The sequence below is a fragment of the Enhydra lutris genome, unplaced genomic scaffold (genome assembly GCF_002288905.1).
Source record: "Enhydra lutris kenyoni isolate GAN:26980312 unplaced genomic scaffold, ASM228890v2 scaffoldscaffold9, whole genome shotgun sequence".
NCBI lineage: Eukaryota > Metazoa > Chordata > Mammalia > Carnivora > Mustelidae > Enhydra > Enhydra lutris.
The window spans coordinates 60,885,951-60,903,505 of NW_019154093.1; the positions used below are offsets into that span (position 1 = coordinate 60,885,951).

The 17,555-nt window shown below is 44.2% G+C and overlaps 1 protein-coding gene across 2 annotated transcripts in view; it reads right to left on the reverse strand.

Moving 5' to 3' along the window:
* Positions 1-3,084, reverse strand: part of LOC111143028 (calponin 3) — a 29,284-nt gene extending 26,200 nt beyond the window's left edge. The window contains exon 1 of one of the 2 annotated variants that reach the window (XM_022496445.1): positions 2,793-3,084. In XM_022496445.1, coding sequence (XP_022352153.1) covers positions 2,793-2,849 — 57 coding nt within the window. In that variant the 5' untranslated portion in view covers positions 2,850-3,084. The remainder of the gene's footprint in view (positions 1-2,792) is intronic. The other variant, XM_022496446.1, reaches the window with a different exon arrangement.
* Between the last annotated feature and the right edge of the window lie 14,471 nt (positions 3,085-17,555).

Consider the following 17,555-nt stretch of genomic DNA (forward strand, 5'->3'; position numbering starts at 1 on the left):
CAATTTTCTGTTACTAATAACTAATGGCAACAACATAGTCACTGCGGACTCACTAGAAACACACATCTCAATGCAATGTTTAGGGGTGGTAACGATCACTCCCCCCATTTTACTGATTAGGAAACAAGGACAGAGATATCCGCTAGCTTGCCCAATATCCTACAAGGCAGTAAGTGGCAGAGGGAGGACTAGAACCCATGTCTGCTCAACTCCAAGGTCCATTCCATACTGCTTCCTGAGGAGGTTTCTATTTCTTCCATTTTGTTGTATGAAGCTTTGGGGGTGGGGGAAGAACACCTTACATTTAAACAACATATCAGTAATTACAATACATAAAGAAAAAGCAAGAAGAAATCAAAAGGTGTTGAACCAAGTGATGTCAAAATTCATGTTCCATATACCCACTCCACTGTTGGCTCTGTGTCCTCAGTTGAAATTCAGTATCTCATACAAAGGCCTAGCAAACATGGATATTCGATTTCCAAGTCCAGAAAAGATGAAAACAGCACTGCATGAATAATCACAATGTCAAGAAGTGACAGGTGGACAGCCAAAGTGGGGAGGGTGGGGCAGACAACAGTGACTTTGCTAAGAATATCCCTAAGCACTACACTAAGACATCACTTTTAGAGTTAAAATTCTTAGAATATTCCAACTTTCTTCTGTGATCTTGAGCAAGGCACACCCTGTATAAGCTTCAGCATCCCAACCTGTAAATGATGCTGGATAGCCCCAGCAATCCCCCCACCTCACAGGGCTGCTGTGCTGTTACGATCAAAAGACTTCCTATGAAAGGGTACGGTATGAAGGGCTCATATAAATGAAGGAGGTTGTTAAAATACGGCTTTGGTGCTTAAAGGAATAAACCCACAGTTATAGAAACCGAAAGCTGTATTAACTTTCCAAAGGCTCTGAAAACTGAGGTTTTACTGTTTTTAAAAATGCATAATAATTATAGTGATCTAACCTCAGTCTCTGCATTTCCTTGTCGGTCTGTTCAATAAAAAGTAGGAAAAGGGCAGAAGCTGCTTCATTAGTCAGCAAAAAGAAATTAATACGGATATTAACATCCAAGAAAAATAAGTCACTTGAAGGACTGCCAAAGTTATTGGGACCTCATTTACAATGCAAAAGAAAGAGACTCAACTGCTGTGGGCCAAGAATCACAAGGGCGAATTAAAATTAATATGCCCAAGCTAGGCCAGGGTATCCCATCCAACAGTTTGGACTTGCTGATTCCTCGGAAAAGATTCCTAAAGCTCCATGTGTAAGCCTTGGAAAGAACCCGCAGGATCAGACACAAACCACTTACTTTTCTGTCCTTTAAAAAAAAAAAATTCAGAAGACTGTTTTCTAATAAGGGCAACACACTTGACAAGGTAAAAGACCTCAACGTTCCAAGTTTAGATTCGGGGACCAAAATCAACGCTTTGCTTCACCGATTGTTCAGAATTTATTAACAACTGAATTGTGATGCGCAGGCTGTAACAGGGTGAGAAGAGACAGAACTCTCCCTTGGGGTTTGACAACGGTGCGCTTCGTTGCCTCTCGATAATTCACTCCACACCGCATACACCCCGGACATGGGCTGTTACGGCTCCGACAGCATATTCTACCAGCGGTCGAACGGTGCGGTGGCAATCCTGACATGCTTCGGCTCCCGGGAGGTTAATGGGAATTAAACCACAGCAGCCCTCCTTTGTGGCGCTTTGGCCAGAACAGCAGAAAGGAGACAATGAGCGTTCTGTGCGCAGTTCCGCGCCGATTGGCTGCGCTCTCCCCCCCTGAAACCCTTGATGTCATGGGCTTGGAATGCAGTGAGGGAGGGAGGGAGGAAGGAAGGAGAGGATTTGGGGAGGGGGTAGCCTCTCATCTCTTTCCCAGACCAAAAGTCCCAAAGATAAACCCAGTGCATTCTTAGGCTAGGCAGTGGCAAAGCTGAGAGTTACCAGAGCCAGATCACACCAAACTACAACCCGTCTCAGCAAATATACCCCGAACAAAAGCAACCCACGAAAATATCCTTGATATCGGTAAAGTCTAATGTACTACAAACTTCTATTTCAAAAAAAAAAAAAAAAAAGAAAAATCTCCTCTACAGCAGATATCACTCCCAAAGCGGCGCGCTCAGGCTTTGTCTGTTTTCTGCAGCAGCACAGCAGCACCGCAATTCGAAAAGTGGAAGTGTCCGAGGGTCCCTGGGTCGGTGCACCCCTCAACGGTCCCTTCTCCGGGAAGCAAGGAACAATGGAGGGCTCAGTTCGGCCACGTAACAGCCTAACTTCGCTCGTGGCTGAATTCGGCCAGGGTTTGGGGAGGGAGAAAACGCTGGGTCGGCCAGCAGCCCGGGCCGGGGCGCACGGCGGGGACTGCGTGCTGGGTCCCCAGCCGCACCGACGGGCCCCACCTAAGGGCGAATGACCAGGCAGGAGCGCCCCCTTCCCGGAGGGGCGCGTGCTGCAGCCACCTTCTGGCTCCGGCAACTGCAGGCTGGCGCTGCGGGGTTCCAGGAGCCCGGGAACTCGCCGCCCTCCACCAGTCCCAGCCAGCGGCGCGGAACAAAGCCGGGAGAGCGCCGGGACGCCCGCGCTTCGAGCCCCGAGACGGGACCGAGAAGCGCGGCCAGTCCCGCGCCGCCCCGACGTCCCCTCCCTGCAAAGCCAGATGGGCAAGGCGTGCAGAGTCGAAGCGCGCGGCCCAGCACCGCCCCAGTCCCAGGGACCCCTGGGGCGGTGTCTAGCTTCCCACCCCTCGCCCACGGCGGCGACGCCTCCACCCGAGACCCGGCGTACCTTGTTCTTGACCTCGGCCGAGAGCCCGTAAGAAGGGCCCTTGTTGAAGTGGGTCATGGTGGTTTGGGAGGCGGGAAGAGGCTGCGCTCGGCTCTGAGAGTTTCTCGTTCTAGGGTTCCCCGCTCCTGGCCCCGAGGAGTGGCCGCAGCGCGAGAGGCTCGGAGCTCGCTCCCCTGGGCGGCGCAGGAGACGCCCAGACGCGGCGGCGGAGCGCGGGCGGTGCCTCGGCTGCTCGGTCCGACTGGGTCCCGCAGAGCCTCCCGCTCCGCTCCGGAGTCCCCCCACGAACTGCCCCCACCTCCTCCCCCGGGTCTTCAGGGATTGGCCGACGGGCCGGGCCAATAGAGAGCCTCCTCCTCTCTCTTCTCCGACTAGGGGGCGGGTTGGCCAATTGAAGGGCCAGGGGCGCCGCGCTCTCTTCCCGCGCGGGGCTCGGGGCCCCCGCCCCCGTCCCCATGCCCCGGAGACCCGCGGCGAGGGGCCCCTCCTCCCAGCTGGGCAGAGGGCTGGGCGGCGAGGGCGGAGCCCAGGCCCGTGGACTGGAACCCGCCCCGGCGTCGGGCGCCTGGGGCCTTCCCAGCAGCCCAGAACGTACGTCAACTTCCAGGCATCCGACGCTGCACTCGGGGCTGGCGGAGGGAGGGAAGCCCACCAGGGTCTTTTTTCCGGGCCCAGAGCGCTCTGATACGGGGCAGGGCTCTTCAACCCGCTGCTGGGAACACCACGAGCAGCCCGGGAGCTCCTGTGCCAGAGCAAGGGCGGCGGGGCGGGGGGGGGGGGGGGAAGAGGGGACTCTCCTTCCTCCGTACCTCACCGCTTCCCACACCTGTTGGTCTGACCTCTACCCCGCTGCCGCCAGGGGAACAGTCAAGGCTTTTGGCAAAATTTGAGCCCACTCAGTCTCTAAACCTCTAAATGCAGTGCGGAAAAAACGGGACTGTGCCATGGCAAAGCCTGAGGCATTTCAAGTCCTTTTCTGGATTCGCACAGCTCCTTTTCACAAGATTTTTTTTTTAAGATTTTATTTATTTATTTGACAGAGATCACAAGTAGGCAGAGAGGCGGGGAGGCGGGGGGGGGGGGGGGGGGGGCAGGCTCCCTGCTGAGCAGAGAGCCCTATGCAGCACTCAATCCCAGGACCCTGAGATCATGACCTGAGCTGAAGGCAGAGGCTTTAACCCACTGAGCCACCCAGGCGCCCCTCACAACCATCTTTATCCAGAATTTAGCTAGTCCAAACACCCAGGTGGCTGTTGCTCTATTTTTTAAAAATTTTTAATCTAGTGGCCTCTTTGAATAGGAGACCTTCGTATAGAGATAGGTACTCTCCTTTGGGCCAGAAGTGGCCTCCATACTTCCATAGTTCTGCTTTCTCCCCGCCACTTTCTTTACTCTGATTTCCAAGTAATTTGATACTTAGGAGGAAGAGAGCATAACTTTCATCATTCGCCTGGGCTCCTCGCACTGTACCAGACGTCCTGCAAACATTATCTCATTTATCCCTACCAACAGCTAGTAGGTAGACATCATATCTGTTGCAGAGATGAGAAGAATGAAACTCAGACCTAAGTATCCTGGCCAAGGTCTGCCCATCTGCAAAACTTCACCTCTTGTCATCACTTTCCTGGGCACACCTAGGACATGTTTCAACCCCGGAGATCCTAGTAGAAGAGTTTTGTTTACCAAACCCTGGCTCCTGTGCCAGAAGAAATCATGGAATCAGGAGAAGAGAAGCCAAACACCTTACTGCAGTTGAGACATCCTGAAACAGAAAAGAATAAGGCAACTTTAAAAGAAAATGCAAAAAAAAAAAATAATAATGATAGAAGAATTTTTTAAAATGCAAAAACTGGCTATGGACTTTGGAATTACTGGGGTCAGGGGAGTGGGAGGGGAGAGGCTAATAGGGAGGAAAGTGAATGATTTATATGTGATTTGCTAACTTAAGACAGGAGGCAGTAATGATAATTAGGTCATTCTTCCCACACAAATGACACAATTGAGCTACAATTAGTGAGACAAGCCGTTTGGGCTGTTTTTCCAGTAGTGTGATAGTGGCCATGTGTCATCCACAAAACCTCGCCCACTTTTCTTCTGAGTGAGAAGTGGTGGCAAGATTTGAGGTACAGTGCAGATGGAAAACATCTGCACCATCATGTTAATCTATTTAAAGTTCATTCCTTATAGAATGTTCAAGAACTATATTCAATTTTGTCATGAAAAACTTACAGACATAAAGGTGAGTTTTGTTTAATGGGAGTTATTGTTTAACAGGTACAGAGTTGTAGTTGGGAATGATGAAAAAGCTCTGGAAATGGATAGCAGTGATAGTAACTTAATGCCACTGTCTACTGAAAAGTTAGTTTTTTTGTAACCCTTCCCTCTTTCTCCTCTTTGCTACCCTACCTGACCAAGCAACCACTGATAGGCTTTCTGTCTCTACATATCAGTATGTGTTTCCTAGAATTTTATGTAAATGGAACCATACTTTGTGTATTCCATTTTAACTGGCTTCTTTCACTCAGCAAAATTACTCAGAAAATTCATCCGTGTTAGAGTAGTCTAATTCCTTTTTATTGCTGAGCAGTATTCTATGGTAAGGATCTATCACAGTGTATATATTCACCCCTTATTGAATATTTGGGTTTTCAGTTTTTTGCTTTTGCAAATAAAGCTGTATGAACATTCATATGCGGGTCTTTTTATGGACCTTTGCTTCCATTTCTCATGGATAAATTCAAGTGAAATGACTGGATCATATGAAAGTTATGTATTTAACTTTTTAAGAAATTGCTATATTTTTCCAGAGTGATTGTACCATTTTGCATTCCCATCAGTAGTGTGTAAGAGTTCCAGTTCCTCTGTATCCTTACCAACACTTGCTGTGATCAGTCTTTTTAAGTTTAGCCATTCTAATAGGTGTGAAATGGTATCTCGTTGTAGTTTTAAGTAAATAAAATTAAATAAATAAAATAAAATAATGTGGTTGTCATCTATGTGTCTTTTTCTCCAAGTGTTTGTTCGGTCTCTTGCCCATATTTTGTGTTTTCTTTAATTTATCCCTGCCAGGCTAGATTTAGAAAATCCTGACCAACTTCTGACAATAGGATGTGTCCACAAATGCACAAGTTTAAGTGAAATTTCATATTGCAAAATAGCCACCAGGGTGTGTCCCAACAATCCTAAGTATTTTAACTAGAAATGCCTTAAACTCTCAGAATACTTTGAGCTGAAATAAAGGCTCTTAAAGGGGCACCTGGGTGGCTCAGTGGGTTAAGTAAGCCTCTGCTTTCAGCTCAGGTCATGATATCAGGGTCCTGGGATCAAGCCCTGCATGGGGCTCTCTGCTCAGTGGGGAGCCTGCTTCCCCCTCTCTCTCTGCCTGCCTCTCTGCCTACTTGTGATCTCTCTCTCTCTCTCTGTCAAATAAAAATCTTCAAAAAATAAATAAATAAAGGCTCTTAAGGAGGTCAATGCTACCTTTCCAAATTCCCATTTTAAGCAGTTGCAGGGGAGTTGTAAGAAAAAATTCTTTCACAGATACAAATCGGTGGATCAGAACATCATGTATCTTGCCACCAGGACAATAGTAATGTTTTGGAGGCTACATCCTATAAATCCACAATGCAGGAGAATTACAAAGAACAGTTGTATGAAAGACAGAGGGGACCCTAGAAGGTTCAAAGGAGGTTAAGACTTTAGCACCTACTCTGTGCGAAGCGCCATTAGAGCTGTATTATGGGGAATGAGACTGTATAATTTATTACACAAATAGGGATGCTTTTGAGAGTGAAACACGGTACTACTAATATTTTTTGTCTCCCCCAGTCCTGGTAAGTTTCCTTAACAGTTTTCCTTTTCCCTCTCAGAAGTGTCCCTGTTTAGGTGGTAAATTATATAGTCACCTCACTTCTAGATATCACTCACAACAACCCTGTAATGGCGAATCCTATCGATTCCCATTTACAATCAGAAACTAAGATGCAGTGAGAAAGGACATACAACTTGGCCAAAGTGAACGGAGAGCAGAACGGGGATTTAAAATCAGGCCTACTTTAGGGTTTCTCAAAAGTCAACTTCCTAGATCCCTCAGGAATCTGAAATCAATCTTGCAAGGTACATCTCTGTTTTTGTGTGTGTGTTTGTTTGTTTGTTTGTTGCTGCATGGCATGTCCTTTTGAGGAGAGCCTACCACCCACTCCCCATGATACTGTGAATCTGTCAGTCCATAGCCACCTCCTTCCAAGCCAGAGGCAGGCCCATGGCACAGCCTTCCAAGGGCTTACCCGCTAGGCACAGTCACAGGTTTCAAGGAGCCCTGACCCAAGCTGGGTCCACCACAGTTCTTTTTGGTGAACAAATATGGAAGCTGAATATTTTGGTTAGACAGAAAACTAACTCAAACTTACTTAGACCCCAAAAAAGGGGAGAGGCTTAATTGGCTTATGTAAGAGAAAAACCTGGAGAAGATAAAAGAGTTTTAGGCATGACTGGATTCAGGGATCCAGTCACAGGGATCACAAGCCAGTATCTCCACGTACTCTTCTGTTGACTCTCTTCCTCCTTGATGTCAGATTTACCACCAGAAGATCCAGGCTTACATCCTAACCTCTCAGCAGCTGTAACACAAAAGAGAGCATGACCAAAAAAATGAACAATTTCCCAACAGTTCCAATAAAAGTGCTAGAACTGAGTCTTCTTGGCCTGCTGTAAGTCACCCACCCCTCTCTGCCACCATCCCTCGGCCGCAGGGAGGAAAGCTCTGACTGAGAGGTGTGGGTCAGGGGTCCAAGATGCTGTGGGAGGTGAGGAGGCAGCTGTCCCCACAGCACAGGAGCAGAGAGAGGGAAGATGCAGAACCCCAAAGGAAAACGGGAGGAAAGCGATGCTGGCAGCCAACTAAACAGGATGCCTCTGGCACATGCTCTTCTCAGGTGCACGTCGGTTAGAAGGGCCCCTCACTTCCCAAGACAGCTTTCAGAGCCCTGCACTTAACTTTTTATTCATTGTTTTTTATTCTTTGTCCCAAAGATGACACCTAAAATTATTTAAGCTCCAGTTCCCCCAAATCTGGAGAGACCCTATAAGGAAGTCATTCAGAATGCCCCTTCCCTGACAGCCAGTTAGGCATCCAGTTCTCATCAATTGCTTACCTAGTCTCTTTTCCTTCCCTTCTCAGCAGCCTGAAACTGAGGTTCTTATCATCTGTGGCCAGGGAATGAGATCCTGACCCCAGTCTTCATCTCCCAGATTGATCTTCAAAACTGAGTTCTTATAGCTTGGATTTTCTAAAAACAATAAAATAAAAAGAAAAAAAATAAATTAAACATAGAACCACCATATGCATCAGGAATTCCACTCCTGAGTATATACCCCAAACACTTGAAAGCAGGATTGTGTGGAAATATTGGTGCGATTGGGTTCACGGTAGCGCTATTCACAATAGCCAAAAGGTGTAAGTTACCCAAGTGTCCATCAATGAATGAATGGAGGGAGAAAATGTGTTATGTACATTGGAGGGGTGGGAAAATTTTCCCTTCTTCCCTGCTAGTTTCTTCAACTGGTCTAATAATTTAATTGATATAAGACAGATTAACAGAAAAGTGAACTTAACTGCACACCCATGGAAGTTCCATAAAGATCTGAAGACTCAAAGGGCAGCCAGGTAATTGAGGTTTATAAAGTATCATGGACCTAAGAAAAAAGGTAAGGATCTGGGGAGGCAAAGGGAAGAAAGGCCGTTCCCAGAAAGGGAGAGGAAATGTTTGAAAAACAAAGATTACCTTGTTACAGAGTTAAGTTTCTTAGGTAAAAAGGTATCTCCAGTAAGAGTTCTCTTCCTGGTATGGGCTCCCTTTCCCATGTAAACTTAGGCAGTTGAAGGGGAGGTAAAGAGGTTTTTTCTGAATCTGCTGGGTTTTGAATGGTTGTAGTTTCAAAATAATCCTTATGCCACGGAGACACATTTTGAGGTGGTAAAATCTGCTGACCCACAACCTACAGTGGAATAGTATTCAGCCTTGAAAAGGAAGGAGGGGGTGCTTGGGTGCCTCAGTTGTTAAGCGTTGGCCTTCAGCCCAGGTCATGATCCCAGGGTCCTGGAATCGAGCCCTGCATCAGGACTCATGCTACAACATGGATGAACCTTAAGGACATTATGCTCAGTAAGATAAGCCAGTCATGAAAGGACAAATACTATACAGTTCCACTTTCTAAGGTACCTAGAGTAATCAAATTCATGAAGGCAGAAAGTACTATGATATACACCCTACTTAAAAATCCAGTGGCTCAGAGCACCTGTGTGGCTCAGTGGGTTAAAGCCTCCGCCTTTGGCTCAGATCACGATCTCAGGGTCCTCGGATCGAGCCCTGCATCAGGCTCTCTGCTCAGCAGGGAGCCTGCTTCCTCCTCTCTCTCTCTGCCTACTTGTGATCTCTGTCTGTCAAATAAATAAATCAAATCTTTAAAAAAAAAAAAAAAAGTCTAGTGGCTCTTCTTTTGGCCCCAGGGCCAAGGCAAACTCTCCACTCACAGGGTTACTGGAAGGAGGATTTCAAGAAATCAGGTATGCAACATGCTTAATGATGAGGCAGTGCCTGGCATACAGTAATTGCTCAATAATTTGATGTTACTGCCATTATTATTACCATCCCATTATCTGCCCTCTCTATGCCTCTCCAGCCTGAATAGTCCGGGCTGTTCCACACTTAGGTGTGTCAACATAAGCAGTTTTCTCTGCTTCTATTTGTTAACATTTATCCTTCAAAAAAACAATCTTTTAAAAAAGTGTATACTTCAAAATCCAACTCAAGTATCACCTTTTCCCAAAAGCCTTCCTAGTCTCACAAACCTCTAGTAGGTTTATTCTTCGCCTTTTCTTGTGTCTCCTTTCTATCTTGTAAGTTTCTTATTGTTGCTCCTGACACAGCATGTTCGATTTATGTGTTTACATGCCAATGTCCATCCTAGGTTGTGAGTAGATTTAGGGCAGAATACTGTACTGCATTATTCCTAAGTATGTCGTATTGAGTTTGGCATATAGTTGCTGGTCAACACGTTTGTTCAATGAGAGACCATGCCAAGCACCTTCTTACAAATTTATCCCATTTAATCCTCACAGAAACAATTCTAGGGAGATAGGACTGTCCTCAGTTTTTTTTTTTTTTTTTTTTTTTTTTTTTTTTTCCAGATGGAAGAACAGGCTCAGAAAGGCCAGTATCTTGTTCAAGGTCATACAGCAGTGATACTAGAACCAGAATCCACTTTTTTTTTCTGCTTCTGAAACCCATGTTTTTCTTACCACACTATGCTACGTCATTATAATCCATAGTTTCCTCAGGGATGGCATGCATATAGAAAACAGAAAAGAGAGAGCTCAGCTCTAGGGTGGCTTAGATTTGGAAAGGAAAAAAAAAGAGATGGAGTAAATGACATAACTAAGTACAAAGAAAATCACTAAAATGAACTCAGAAAACAACACAGAAGAGAGCTGGAGTTTGGGGTTTTTTTTTTTTAAAGATTTTATTTATTTTATCTATTTATTTTTGAGATTTATTTATTTACTGATAGTATGGTTTTATTTATTTATTTAGAGAAGGCACCTAAGTGTGCAGGAGTGGGGAGGGGCAGAGGGAGAGAGAGAATCTTAGGGAGGCTCCACGCCCAGCTTGGAGCCCGACTTGGGGCTCCATCTCACGTGCCTGAGGTCATGATTTGAGCCGAAATCAGGAGTCAGAAGTTTAACCACCTGAGCCACACAGGCACCCCAGGTTTTATTTACTTACCTATTTTCTAAGTAATCTCTGCATCCAAAATGGGGCTCAAACTCACAACCTCAAGACTAAGAGTTGCATGCTCTACTGACTGAGCCAGCCAGGTGCCCAGAGCAAATCTTTATTATTTTTCCCCATAGAAGAGAGTTTTAAGGGGAAAAGTGAGAAACTACATAGAATGAAGATAATAAATGCCATTTTAGGGATGCCTGGCTGGTTCAGTCAGTAGAGCATGCTACTCTTGATCGCAGGGTCATGAGTTCAAGCCCTACATTGGAAGTGGAGCCTACTTTTTTTAAAAAACAAACAAAAAACCACAAAAAAAAAACCATTTTATTTTTCACTATGGTCCTTCTCATGGAGAAGCCTCAGGACCACAGGTCAAGTAGAAACCTAATTATTGGGCAAGAAAGCATAGTGAGAGGAAGCAGAGAAGCCAGACGGTCCTTAACAAGCAGGCAGCTGGGCTGAGAGAAACAGGGGACAGAATCCACAGGGGTACAAAGGAACCAACGGGCCAGGAGCACTGGAGAGATGAGAGTTCAAGGAGTCCTGGGGCTCAAAGGAGCTGAGGGAGGCAAGGCTTCTTCTGGACTTTTGGAAACAAGGGCCAGCTACCTGTCCCCATCACCCTCCTGCTGCCTCCATGTCCCCGAGGGCCAGCCACCTGTCCCCATCACCCTCCTGCTGCCTCCATGCCCCCTTCTCTTCATCTCTTTCTTCCTTTTCTTCATTCCCATATTCGTTCACACACCACTCTTTTCTCTTTGTCTTCTCTCTCCTTTTACCTCTGTCTTGCCTCATTCTTGCTTGAAGCAATTGGTAATATCCTAGTAATTTTATCTATAGTCATTCAGGATCTGAGAAATTGCTATCTATCGGCAGTCTGGTGTACCAAATCAAATGAATGATTTACCAGCTGCCATAGAACTTGGTAGCCTGGAGAAGGAGTTTAGGAAGACGGGAGAGGCCCCAGCCAGGCGTTCATAAGCTTCACAGGACTTTTATATGATAATTTTGTGTGTGTGTGTATTGCGCTCATCTACCTCTTTCTGGGAAAGGAGTCTACGCCTTTCAGTAATTCTCAAGGGAAAAGGGATCAGAAGGGTTTGGGATTTCACTGCCTCTCACCTCTATCAAATACAGCTGCTTAATTTTAGCTCCTTTATAATAACGTGTGCTCTCAATTTTGATAAGGCTGTGGATTAACATCCCGAAACTCAGCTCAGCAACCACGTCCAATGACTCACGTTCCAGTGTCGCGTTCCAATCTTCTTTGTTGCTTATGAAAACTCACAGGTCATTTAAGATGGTATCAAAATACTAATGCAGTTTAATTCGTTTGTAAACTTGTTTACTCCAAAATGTAAAGGCCAGAGTTTCCTACTGAAATGCAACCCCTTCTCACTTTAGGAGGCAGAGGGAATCATTTTCTAAGGATCTAATTGTCTAAATTTCAGCACGGAGCACCCTTCTGACAAAAAAAAGTACTTCCAGATTCTGCTGAAAGTTGCTCAGCACCTGTTTCTTGAAATAAATCTGTTTAGCTTTTGGCAATGAAGACATCTGGAAAATAGGCATTTCGTTGAATAATATTAAAAGCGTTCATATAGTAAACAGAAAACTAAACTAACAAGTTTTCTTTTAGTTTTCATTAGATTATCAACTCCCAGGAGGGAAGGAGCCATTTCCCTTCAACATTGTATCCCCACATTTAATACACAGTAGCCGTTCAATACATGAAGGAATGAAAAATAGCAAGCTTCTGACAGAATGGATTTTGTGGAAAGCATTTTTTCCTTCCCTTTTCTTTAGCTTTTCCCCAGCTTTGCTGAGATATAATTGGCATAGAACACTGTGTATACTTAATGTGTCAAACATATTTTTGATACATTTATCTATTGTGAAATGGGGTTCATAACATCCCTCACCTCACAAAATTACCATTTTTATTGGTGGTGGTGGTGAAAACATTTAAGTTTTACTCTCAGATCAGCTTTCAAGTATACAATACAGTATTGTTAACTGAAGTCACCATGCTGTGCATTAGATCCCTGAAATTTACTCATCTTGTAAGTGAAAGTTTATACTCTTTGACCAACATCTTCCCATTTCCTCCATCTCCCTTAACCTCTGGTAACCATCAATCTACTTTCTGTTTCTATAAGTTAAATTTTTAAAAATTCAAGTCTAATTGACTTACAATATCCTATTAATTTCAGGTGCACATCATGGTGATTTGATGTTTTTATACATTTTGAAATGATGCCCACACTAAGTCTAGTTACCATCTGTCCCCACACAAGGTTATTACAATACAATTATATTCCCTATGCTGTACATTGCATCCCCATGACTTATTTATTTTATAACTCCAAACTTGAACCTCTTAATCCCCTTTATCAATTTTGCCTACCCCCCCCCCCCACCCCCAGAGGCCAGATCAAGCAAGGTATTGAAGACTACAGAGGAGTTCAGCCTTGAAGGAGTAAAGTACTTTGCTCCAGAGTAAAGGTCCTAAAAAATCCTTCTGTGCTTGTTTTCTGAATTAAAGAACAATTAAAATAAGCCCAGATAAGTTAAGTATTGAAGTGACTTAAAATAAAAATTCTTGAGTGGTGTATATGATATCTCATCCAAAAAAAATGAAATTAAGTAGGTGGGCTCATTGTCCAGCCATTCTAAATAAATAAGCACCTATTATGTTATTATGCTTGTTCAAGTAAAATCCTTATTACTTAGCAGAGGAATGTGGTCAACACAGTAGGAAAAAATTTTTCCACTCTTTTTTGTGTGTTTTGAATTGGCTATTCCATTAGTTTCCATTTCTTTCTCCAATTTTGCATTTTAAAATGCTTGGATCATGATCACAGATTTAAAAAACATTTGGCCTCACCTAGTTTTTTTGCAAAAAGTTTTCAAGGAAACAGCTTTGTAAAGTGATGCAAGTACACTTTACTTTCAGCATGAAGAGGGTATGGGTAGGATTTATAAGCATTATTCCCAATTCAAAAAAAAAAATCCATTTCAGCTCTTAAAATTTGCCTTTGAGTTGCTTGGTTTTACTCCTGGTCTGCCATAAATCATATAGGAGAAAGAAAACAAAAATATTTTCCCCATATGGTGACTTGAAACTTCGTTGACAGTTGACCCTTGAATAATGCAGGGGTTAGGAATTCTGACACGCTACCTCCCCGCCATGCTCAAAAACCCACGTCTAACTTTTGATTCCCCAGAACCTTAACTAATAATTAGCATACTGTTGACATAAACAGTTGATTAACACATGTTTATATGTCTTTATATACTGTATTCTTATAGTAAAATAAGAGAAAAGAAAATGTTATTAAGAAAATAATAAGGAAGAGAAAACATTTTCTCTTACAGATCTACACTTTAAAAAATCTGCATATAAGGGACTCACAGAGTTTAAACCCATGTTGTTCAAGGGTCAACTGTATATTATTACTTTTTTTTTCTTTAAAGATTTTATTTACTTATTTGACACAGAGAGAGCAACCACAAGCAGTGGGGAGGGGCAGAGGGAGAGGGAGAAGCAGGTTCCCTGCTGAGCAGGGAGCCTGTGCGGGGCTCAATCCCAGGACCCTGGGATCATGACCTGAGCCAAAGGCAGAGGCTTAACTGACTGAGGCACCCATGTGCCCCTATATTATTACTTTTTAAACATATGTTCCCACGGGGAAATTGCACTTACTTTATTAAACCCTAACCCTCAATTATGTATCTTACACTCCATTTATTCACATATTCTTATCTTGGTACCTGTGAGTTGAAGCACCATTTACCATTATCACACAATTAGCCTTGGTAGTGATCAACCTCCTATCACGCACATGCAGGGGAGAAAAAAACACTTTTCCTCAACCTCTTGGGTTTCGTAGATGAGGACTGTAAATTAAACTGACAAAAGAGAGATTAACAGCACAGATTTATCTGCATGCACATGGGAGCTTCCCAGAGGAGAAGTGAAAACCCAAAGAAAAGGGTTCAGCTTGAGAACTTCTATACCATTTTAATATGGGGCAATAAATTGTGAAGAAGGGACAAGGCGGGAAGTTAAAAGATTTTGGCTTCTAGGGGTGTTATATCATGCATTGGAAGGTAAACATACAGGGGAAACCAATGGAGATAAGGGTTATTTTAGTAAGGTTTATTATACAAACTCCAGTGATAAGATTCTCCAGGGATTAAGAATCACTCTTCTCTTCCTGGTACGGAAGAGAGGAGAGGGGAGACCTTCACAAAGGGAAATCTGTGCCCCAGTTTTACGCAGAAGAGATAAAGGCAGAGGGTTTCTCCCGTGTCTGCTGTTTCTTATTTGCCTCCCCCTCAAAATAATCTTTATGCCAAACCTACATATTTTGGGATGGCATATTCTGATCCTCTTCATATGTTATCCCCATCTTCCTATGACATCTTACCTCCACGGGACAGGGGTCATGTTATGGATCTATTCCTTACTGGTTCCTAGCTGAGTTCTGAGTGTAAAGCAGGTGGCCACATTTACTATTTATGAGTTAAAATTGCAGTGTTGTAAATTATACCTCAATTCAAAAAAAAAATGCAGTGTTACCTCTTCAGGACTGCTTAGTTATATATATATATATAACCTTCCAAAAGACTAGTTAATATAACTTAATAATTTGTCAGCTCCTTCAGATGCAAGCCAAAAATGCCGTTCTAGTCAACATTAACCCACAAAAAATAAATGAAGGTTGGCAAATGGTGCTCTTAAGATACACACCTCTTTTAATCCAACTCATTCATTTACTCAACCAATGTCTGTTGGGTGTTCACCGTGTGCCAAGTTCGGTCTTAGATTTTGGAGAGGGAGGCGTCAGCAAGACAAAGTCCCTGACTTCAAAGTCATGGCTTCCCCTGCTTGCCTTTTACTCTCTGAACTGATTCAGGAAAAGTCAAGACATTTGTCCTTTTATCTTTGATTTAACCAAAACCCAAGTGCCCAAGGACAGGAGCTATCCAGTTACTTTTCCCAGCCACTGTAGGATTCACCTGTGCTTCCAGATCAACTCCAAACACCTTGGAGTTTACAAAGCCCTTTTCACATTGCATGTCTCACTAACAACCAGCCTGGAAGCACACACACGCACACAACAACCAACCAAAAAAATGCTCTCCAAGCCTTGTGGGTTTCACCCTCCCATTCTGTGTTCTAGGCAATGAACTGCTTTGGTAATTTTAGGAAAACAGCTGTGTCCAGATAAAGCCTTTTCCGTATGTTGTCTTCTGCTTTACCTGGCTTTAGCCTACTAGGCTCATTAATCACCTCCTCCAAGAAACCTTTCCTTCTCCTCTGATTTTGGTTAAACACCCACTCTGGGTTCCTATGACTTTGCATTTTTGACCTCTGTCATAGACATGATTGCACTATATTATAATGGTCTAGCCTCTCTTTTCACTAGACTGTGTACTCCTTAAATTTAGAGACTAATTCTTTTACATCTATGATGTCCATATTAAAGGCAAGAAAAAAAAAGAAGGGCGGGTATGTGTTGAAATTGATAAGAATTCTCCTCAGAGCCCCTCCTCCCCCTACATCCCCCTTTTAGGAAGAAGACCCACCTTGTTGAAACCAGCACCAATACTTCTCAGTTGTGAGACTTTGGGCAAGTTACTTAACTCAGCTGGGTCTCTTCCTCTTGGAGCCAAGCGGGGGCTTAATAAGCATTTGCTTAATGAAAGAGTAATAATGATTATTAGAGGCTGAATTAATAATGATAGTTAACAAGCACAGCACTTAATCTGTGTCAGGCACTGTTTTGAGCATTTTCCTCATATTACCTCTGTCAGTCCTCACATAACCCTGTGACATGGTACTCATATTCCTTCTATGGAAGGAACTGAAGAAACTGGCCTGGAGGGGGTGACACATCAGGTGACTTAGCAGGGCTCCAGAGCCCACTCTCTGAACTACCGCACCCTCCTTCTTGTTGCCGGCTGCAGGGGCAGAGGGCATGGTGGAAGAGACAAGATGATGAACACAGAATCCCCTGCCCTCGTCAAGAAAAGCATCTTTATTACTATCATGTCGTTTCCTGGGGAAGACTCACCAATATCCTAAAAGTGCTGCTCTTTAGTCTGACTTTCCTTGCTTCCAGCTAAAACATCCCCCTACCTACCCAAATCATCCTGTGTGAATTATGTGTGGTTTGGGGGTCCAGCAGGAGAACACAGCTCCTTGACTCTGCGTGACCCGAGAGTCTTCTTATTCGGAACTGTCATCCTCTTCAGCAGAATGAGCAGCTGTGGAAGATGTGTGTGGGAGGACTCGGTCACCCCGGAGCTGGCCAGTCCACCTCACATCCAAAGGAGACCTTATTAATTGGAAGAGTCATGTTGGTTTCCCTTCTAATTTTGGAGATTTCCTTCTCACTAATCCACTTAATGCATATACTTTACTTTGACCTGTTATGAATTATTTATTTCTGAAAGAACACATACGTGTCTCTAGGAATGGTTAGCTTCAGGACAGAAGCCGGGGTCAATGAAGTAATCGCCCCCCCAAGACCCCTCTCACTTCACCCTGCCCACAGTCTGAGTCCCAGCAGCAAGACGTGGAGTCCTTGACTCTCCCCTGACAGCTTAGCTGACCTAGAAGACCCAGATAGGGCAATCGATTCTCTTTCCTGGGTATTTGATTCTTGGTCAGTCACTTCAACCTAAATCTTATGAATGTAGAAGCTGTGAGGTAAGCATGTCCCATTTTATATGTAGAAAAGCAGATGCAGCAGGCTTAGTAGTTAGGTTATAGGTTCCAATTTCTTTAAAAAAGAACCAATATAGGGGCACCTGTGTGGCTCAGTCGGGTCAGCGTCTGACTCTTGATGTCGGCTTGGGTCATGGTGTCAGGTTCCTGAGACTGAGCCCCGCATTTGGCTCTGTGCTCTGCGGGGAGTCTGCTTGAGATTCTTTCCCTCTTCCTTTTTCCCTTCCCCTGCTTGTGTTCTTT